General features: G+C 55.2%; 1 protein-coding gene across 1 annotated transcript in view; it reads right to left on the bottom strand.

Moving 5' to 3' along the window:
- COL17A1 (collagen type XVII alpha 1) overlaps positions 1 to 8,231 on the bottom strand; it is a 52,614-nt gene that overhangs the window by 8,676 nt on the left and 35,707 nt on the right. Inside the window, exons 29-39 of the mRNA XM_015559287.1 lie at positions 7,508 to 7,570; positions 6,202 to 6,237; positions 5,891 to 5,962; positions 5,101 to 5,127; positions 4,388 to 4,423; positions 3,791 to 3,826; positions 3,443 to 3,523; positions 2,233 to 2,268; positions 1,731 to 1,808; positions 801 to 854; positions 2 to 22 (exon numbers count right to left, since the gene is read on the bottom strand). Of these exons, the coding sequence (XP_015414773.1) occupies positions 2 to 22; positions 801 to 854; positions 1,731 to 1,808; positions 2,233 to 2,268; positions 3,443 to 3,523; positions 3,791 to 3,826; positions 4,388 to 4,423; positions 5,101 to 5,127; positions 5,891 to 5,962; positions 6,202 to 6,237; positions 7,508 to 7,570 (540 nt within the window). The remainder of the gene's footprint in view (position 1; positions 23 to 800; positions 855 to 1,730; positions 1,809 to 2,232; positions 2,269 to 3,442; positions 3,524 to 3,790; positions 3,827 to 4,387; positions 4,424 to 5,100; positions 5,128 to 5,890; positions 5,963 to 6,201; positions 6,238 to 7,507; positions 7,571 to 8,231) is intronic.

Below are 8,231 nucleotides of genomic sequence, written 5' to 3'. Positions count from 1 at the left end.
GAGGTTGAGGACCATGGGATGCCTTGCTCGCCCGAGGAAGACAGAATAGACAGTCAGTACCGGGAGTAGTACACACGTACACACACACACACATACCCATACCCATGAGCACAGTACCTAGAGTATTACCCCCCCCCACACACACACACATAATTTCTCAGTCACTCATGGAGACACACTCTGATCTCTGGCCAAAGGCTCTTGGACCACCAGCTTTTGCCACCCCCACCCCAGGTTTTGTTTGATGCCAGCTCTGCTCTACCTTGGTGTCCTCAGGAGCCTGGGGGGCCCGAGGGAAGGAGGCTCAGAGTTGTGAGATACACATGAGCCAGACATTGTGAATTCAAGGGGCCCGTGGGGAGGGGATGGGGCTCCAGGGCTGGGACAGACATGGCTTGGGGCTCCTCCTGCCTCTCCTCCCACCCGGCCAATGCAGAGGCAGGAATCCTGTGTACAGCTTCTGACATCACGCCTCCCCCACCCCATGCTCCAGGGATATGGCAAGAGAATGAAGAAATGCCCCAGCTCATCAAGCCTCATCCAAACTCTCCTGGCCAGCAGCTGGGCATGCTGGGCACATGCAGGCTCCTGTACTCCCTATGACATGGCTCTCACCTCGGTCTCCTCTGGGGCCTCGGGGGCCTGGAATGGAAGGTCTTGCAGGAGAGAGTGCGGAAAGGCAACGCTGAACTTACAGAGCCGATCTTGCACCTGGGAGCAGGGCCTGCTTCCTCACTAAGTGCCTATATTCCCCGGTGCCCCATGATTCCCCACCTTCCAAAGATCCCTGAGATGCTCACCTGGAGGCCCAGGTGGTCCAGGTGGGCCTGGGGGACCTCGTAAATCAAGACCCTCTGTAGGGAGAAGAAAACAGAAATGAGCAAAAGCTGACACGGGGGTGCTTCCCACCAGCTTCTCCCCGCACCAGGATCATCAGTGCCAGACCCTGGGCTCCATGCATACCCACACACCAGACCCCCTCTGCTGTGGTGCCCTTGCTCGGAGGCAGGGCAGGGCTACAGTCAAACTCCCTGATAGCTCATATGAGTGCAGCAAGTGCTAGGCAGGAACATGGCTTCAGTGTCGGAGAGCCTGAGTTCAAATCTCTGCTCCGAACTTCTAGTTGGTGACTTGGGGCATGTTCTCAACATTTTCCAGCAACAGCTTCCTCCTCTGTAAACCAGAGGCACATGGCCTATAGCACGGGGCCCCGTGAGGACAGATGCCATAGCCCAGGGGCCCTGGGAGGACTCGGGGGATGTCATGGCACAATGTCTGGTACACGTGACTGCTGGACCAGGGTCGGCTGTGTAGACGCTCAGGGGCTGAGGTGGAGGCCCAGCATCATCTCCACCTGGGCTCCTTCACGGACTTTGGGACCAGGGGAGGACCAGGAGTCCACCCTCCCAGGCCAGGCCTGAGGCTGAGAACCCTGGTCACTGGTCCCCGTGAGAGGAGCTGCAGTACTGCTGCCAGCAACACTGGCCAATGTCTGGCTCACTGGCGGCCCTGTGTGACCCTGAAATCTGAGACCCTTTCTGACTGCTGCCCCATCCCGTGAAACACCCCCCACGCTGACTAAGCCCCTGCTGCCGGCACTGCATTCCAGAGCACTGTCATCCTCACCGAAGGAAGGAGCCCCGAGGACTCACTGGTGCAGCTGCCACCGGCCCATGTCCTGACCTCGCTGCCACTGCCCCCCGCCCCCCGCACCTGCCCAGGGCACTCACGGGCAGAGAGGACATCAGAGATGGAGCTGCTGCTGCTAATGAACGATTCACCAGCAAGTCCTTGCTCCCCTCGTGGGCCTGCGGGAGAGACAGAGTCAGGGTGGATGCCGCCAGCAGAAATCCCTCCGGTGACTGCTGCAGCCAGGTGCCTGGGGCACGGCAGGCCAGAGCGTTGACTGCAAACAGGAGGAAGTGGACTGGCTTTCCCCGAGCCCTACTGTGTGTGTTTTGGTACTTGGAGAAGTCTGGTCACAAGAGGCCCGAGGCCAGTGAAAACAGCTGAGCTTGACCAGGTGGCCACAGAGCCTCAACGCCCTGTCCGGCGGACCCCTGCCTTGCAGCGGAGGCTTCGCAAGCCCTTGGTGAAGAACCATGTCACCCCCTCACTCCCTTTCTCCAATTGCATGTCTCGCTTTATTTACAGACCGGGGTTCACGTCCAGCCTGGGAAGGAAGCCCTCCCGAATGAGACCACCAGGTGTGCTCTCTCAGGCGTGGCATACCTTGCTGTCCCGGGAGACCAGCTGGGCCAGCAGGGCCTGGAAATGAGGAAGAAAAGGGGAAGAAAAGGCTTTGTCACATCTCTAGGGTCCCAGTTCTAGAAAGAGCTGAAGACAAGGTGGGTCCTGGGTACACCCCTAGCTTCCTCACAAGGCATGGGACAGTCACCCAAAGAGGTCAGGTTGCACTGGGCCCCTGGGATGGGCAGGACCACCCTCTCAGACACTGTTCTTCAACAACGAGGGACTTCCACGCGCCCCAGTGCCCCCTCCCTCACTGGAGCTTATCAGGAGGGGAGGCTGGTCCATACCTGCACTGGTCATGTTAAATCATGTGTTTCATTTACATATGAACATTTTTAGATAATGAAAAAATAGAGTTGACCCTTGAACAACATGGGGATTAGGGATGCTGACTCTGTGCAGTTGAAAATTGACGTATAACTTTTGATTTTACAAAAACTGTGACTACTAATAGCATACTGTTGACTGGAAGCCTTACCAATAAGTCAATTAACACTATTTTATATGTTATATATATTATATACAATATTCTTATGATAAAGTAAGCCAGAGACAAGAAAATGTTATTAATAAAGTCATAAAGTTTGTTTGCAAGTTGTCATAAATCTCCAAAAATAAAGTTTGTGTATAAGCGAACCTGCACAGTTCAAACCCATCTATATATCAAAATAACAGGCTTTTTGGAAAAAATAGAAAATATCACCTATACATTTTTTTTTGCATCTTGTAAAAATATTGTTGCAACCACAGAGCACACTTTATCGAGCATTCTGCTGTTTTCAATAATACTATTATCCCCTAGCAACTTTCTTTTAAGTCCTCGTATTTTTGTAGCGATTTCATTATGGAAATCAATTTGGGGAAATTTTCTCCAAATAGATTCCTAGCATTTTTGTTGCCCTTGATGCATAGTATCAAATTGTTTTCTAAGAGGAAACTTCTTAGCTGCGCGACCTTGGGAAAGAGGTTGACATGTGCTGTAGGGTCTGGTGAAGCAAGGCCTGTGCAGGGTGTGGGATACTTGCGGGTGTGTGGAGGCCTCGCTAGGCTGCCTGAGGGGCTTTCTCAGCTCCTCTTCACACTCCTCCCTCGGTTCCTTTCCTGGATTTCAGGTACTGAAACGCGGCTACTGCCAAACGCTACCTAGGCCTGCTGCTGATTTGGGAGCAAAGCAAGAAAACAGACTGACCTGGAGCACCTGGTGGTCCTGGGGGTCCCATGGCTCCAGGAGGGCCTGGTGGGCCTGGGACAGTGAGAGTCGATGACCCCTCTGAAAACAGAAAACACAGGCAACACTGAGCCCACTGTCCTGGCTCCGAGGTGCTGGACCCAGGCCAGGCTGTGAGCGGGGATGGGCCCTCCTCTCTTGTTCTCATTACGTCGAAGCTCCGCCCACGGCCTCTCTGCTGACCCGAAGAGCCCAGCCCTGCATCCTGCCCAAGCACTGTGTCCTCAGACTGGTGCTTCTCAGAGGGCATTAGGGCAGAGCCCGGGCAGATGCTGGCACATGGGAATGCACAGTCCAGGGCCTGCCTACCTGCCGTCACGATACTGCCTGGAGCTCCTGGTTCACCTGGGAGGGGAAGAAGAGGAGAGCATTGTTTCCAGGATCAATTAGTGACCCAGTCACTCATTTGCAAGGCCTCTGGTTGCATTTGAAACCCACGCCTGGGCCTCTAACCTGCAGGCTAATGGCATTTTAATGAACTAAGGGGAGTGTGCAGGATACATTAAGCACCAGTCTCTGCACAGACACCCTGGAGGCCGGAGCATTGATCGCTTTTAGAAGAAGCTGGGACTCCCTGAAGGGGCAGAGTTTGTCTTTCAGTGACGCAGAAATGAGGCTGACTTGAGCGTCATTCCCGCTCCCACTCTCTCGTCTCCCACAGTGGTGTCGCAGGATCTCACTGGGAACGGGCTTGGGTAGGAAAAGTACTGAGAGGTCGAAGGACAGAGGCTTCAGGATTCAGGGCCTCCCTGAGCAGAGCAGATCCCTGGCTCCCAGCCTCACAGCCACTAGATGCCACTGTTGATCCGGGCTCAGCCCAGACAGGGCTTCACTCCTGCCAACACCTCCCCTCCCACCAACATGAGGAGTGAAAAGAAAGAAAATCTAGTTTGGAAAGTCACTTACCTCTAGCGCCTGGTCGGCCAGCGGTTCCAGGAAGTCCTGATGTGATGGAAAACAAGTCAGTCAGGATAATGAAGGCCCAGCAATTTCCGACACCCTCTGGTTGGCCAGCGCCCTGTCACGCAGCATGGCCACAGTCGCTGACCGCTACCTGCAGACTTCCCTGGCTTTGCCTTGTGCTCCTGCCTCGCCAGCGTCTCCTGAACTCCACGAGGGAGCAGGGAGCGTCTGCAGGGCGTCCCTGTGTGGTCAGCTTTTGGGGGACCTGCTGCTTGATTTCTTTTTACATATCTGCTCAATTCCCTTTAGGTTGGGGCTGGGTGTGGTGCCAGCGCGCATGGGCCCGACTATAGGATGGACTTGGACGCCGAGGCTGTCTCAGAGAAACTGGGCCCCGCTGCACGTGAGCTCCCACTCCTCCACGCCAGGGGATGTGGGCTGCCGCAGGGCCAGCCAACTCCTGGGCCTGAGCCTGAGGGGAGCAGGGCACAGGCAGGCAGAACGGGCACACGAGCTAACTCCATTTCTACCAGGATGCCCTTCTAGATTGCTCGGTGCATGTTTTTCCTTCCTAAGGTGCTTCTCAAGATGTACGCCAAAGGGATCCGCGCCCATTTCCGCTGGGAGAGTGAGGGCAGGAGAGGAGACTCAAGGGCACTGAGGAGAGGCATTGCTGGACGCTGGGAGGCTGGAATGGGAGTGACCCAGTGACTCACCCTGAGGTCCCTGGGGTCCTGTGAGACCTACGGAAAAGAAACACATGAGGGAGAGTTGACGGGCTGAGGAGCCACACTCTCGAATGCAGGAGCCGGTGGGGTTGGTGGGGCAGGAGGACAAGCCCTGGGTTTGGGGCAGCCAGACTCTGGGGTCCTCCCAGCACTGGACTCGGCAGTGAAGTGACCCACTGCTCCCTCAGGCAGCGGTTCTCAGTCTGTTTGGGGTCAGAGACCTCTGGCATCTGAGAGCGATGAACCCAGAAAACAAACACACACTCATTGATGCCCTCATGCTGCCCCCAGGCTCTCTCCTTGGTGTTCCTAACAGAGGAGCCAGGAGGCCTCCTGCTTGTCCCACCACTGGTGCATGTCTGGCCCCTCACAGCTTTCTCGGCGTGTTTTGATTTGTTTCTCCTGCAGCCCCGAGCATCTTGCTTCTGCTGGGCCTGCGTGGAGATGGCCTCTCTCCTCAGACTGGTGGGCATTAGTGAGGGTCCAGGTATGGCCCGAGGGGAGGGGGGCCAGAGGGAAGGCTCTGAGGAGCAAAGTGCTGAGGTGGTGGGAAACTGCCCCTTGTTTTCAACCCTTCCACCTTTCTCTTCCCAGTTGCCAGACTTGGTGACTCAGAGGGTCAGGACACACAGCCACCGCACAAAGCCAAGCCTGCAGTTGTGTCCGTTACCTGCTGAGCTGCTGGAGGAAAATTGGACGAGACAGGCACGCACGCACGCACACACACACACACACACACACACACTCAGCAGGTGTGGCTCCCTCTTCCCGCGGTTACCTGGCTTTCCTGGGTCTCCAGAAGGTCCTGGCGGGCCTCGCAACCCAGGCATCCCTGTGAGACCTTGTTCACCTGGAGAGAGTATGACCAACGTACAAACGTCTTCCTCTGGGAGTGCTGGACTGGCCAGCAGACCTGAGCTGATGCTTTCTTAGGGTTTTACTGAGTGACTTGCAGGCAGGTGGGGAGGAGAAAGCAATAAACCCGGCTGCGCATGCGCATGCCTCGTAGCTATGATTAGAAGGCATGGGCAGGGCAGGGAGTTGGGGCGGGGAGGCAGTGACAGTGAGGAGAGCGGATCAGTGACCTACCTCTTGGGCCTTGGTGTCCATCGGGGCCAGCAGGTCCTGGGAAAGGAGAACCACAGCTCATCAGGGACTCTGGGAGCTGCTTCTGGGACCCCCTCCCTATGCTGCCCATCAAGCTCAGGCCAAGTTGGCCCCTTCCATGGCCACCAAAGATGGAACAGCCCAGCCTCTGTCACGGCTTTCTCCCTGCCCTCTTCCCCACACCAGTAACTCTTCTCTTCCCGTTAAAACTGCTCGGTGACTCCCATTGCATTGCCAGTGCCCTGGGCAGGACTCGGCCCACACCAGATGCTCAGTAAAGGAGACGCCGGCCTCGTTTCCGCCAGGTCCTGGAAGTCGAGCTCCTCCGAGCTCTTGTCTCCTCTGCTCCAGTGAGGCCAACCTCCCTGAGGCCCTTCTGGGACCACGTCTGGCTTTTCCCATCTCTGTCTTTCCTGACTATGTTATCGTTCCTGCATGGAATTTTCCAAGTTGACCATGATCAAAATCTTCTTGTACTTTTTAGGACAATCTGAAATGCTGCCTCCTCCACCTTTCTGGGTGCAAGCTTTCCTCCTCACACTCTGTACCTCTCACAGCACTTGTCACCTTGTACAGGCTTTATCTCCCCTTGAGGGAGGGGAAGCATCTTATTTGCCCAGCAAAGGGTCCTGCATACAATTGCACTTCCTAACAATTTCATTACATATATTTCAGAGGGGAAGTGAGAAATAGAAACATCAATGATGAGAGAGAATCATTGATCTGCTGCCTCCTGCATGCCCCCTACTAGAGATCAAGCCCACAACCCTGGCATATGCCCTGACTGGGAATTGAACTGTGACCTCCTGGTTCATAGGTCAATGCTCAACCACAACATTTTCTTAAATGATTGAGAAGGTAAATCACATCCCCCATTGATGGGGTTTAATCCCTCCTGGGTCTTGGTGCTAAACACCTGGCCCTTGGTCAGCTCCATGCCCCTGGATATGGTTGTGAGACCAGCCCTGGGATGTCAAGGCGATGTCTGGAATATAGAGGGTTCCAGAGGACCCTGGCATTGCCTATCCTCTCCAGGGGCCATGTCTCCAGGTGGGGGCCATGTCTTGCCCAGCACCCCCACCAGAGCAGTGAGAAACCCACGGAGACTGCTACTCTCTGAGCCCCAGGAGGGATGTGCAGGCCCAGAAACGGCCTGTAAACAGATCCTCAACCGGGGGTGGGCGGGGCAGAGAACAGGAGAGGTGGCTCTAGAAGGAGCTCAACTCCAGAGCCATGATGACGACCGGCAGAGGACAGACTTGCTGCATTCACTCCTCTGGACACTCACCTATTGCTCCTTTAGCTCCAGGCTCCCCAGCGGCACCAGGCAGACCTCTGGAGCCTGGCTCACCTGCAAAGGGAAGGGCCTAGCTGGTTAGAGGCTTTCAAGCTTGGCATCCTTGACCGGGGTAGAATGCTGTTCCCTCCCTGCCCACCTCCAAGCCTGCCACTTCCCCAACCAGATGAGCTTTGGGTACCAGAGAGGTTGGGGACACAGTGTCCACTTAGATTCTATGGTCAGGGCCACCCAGGCAGCAGGCATGAGCCTGGTCTGCAGCTGAGTGTGTCTGAATCCTATTTCCTTGGCAACAGAGAGCAGACCCTTGTCGCTAAAGTATCATTATTATTAACTAGAGGCCTGGTGCATTAAATTTGTGCACAGGTAGGGTCCCTAGTCCTGGCTGGCGATCAGGGCCAATCAGGGCCTTCCTTCGTTTCGCACCGCCCCCTGGTGGTCAGCGCATGTCATAGAGAGTGATCAGTCTCCCGGCAAACTCCCATGGGGACAATTTGCATATTAGGCTTATATATATCCTTTTTAATCATGGGAGTTGCAGTAGGTAAGTGGATGGGGGGAACAAGTGGTGTCAACTTTCTGCCACTTTGGGAAGAGCTTAATTTTCTCAACTGGATTTCCCAAAAGAACCAGTGACAATCTTTATTCCCTTTTCTGCCCAGATGTTTACTGTCTGGCAAGCCTGGTGCTGGCTTTTCTACAGCCTCTGCTTCCT

Source organism: Myotis davidii, unplaced genomic scaffold (genome assembly GCF_000327345.1).
Source record: "Myotis davidii unplaced genomic scaffold, ASM32734v1 scaffold332, whole genome shotgun sequence".
NCBI classification, from domain to species: Eukaryota; Metazoa; Chordata; class Mammalia; order Chiroptera; family Vespertilionidae; genus Myotis; species Myotis davidii.
This window is presented reverse-complemented; position numbering and strand designations above follow the sequence as displayed.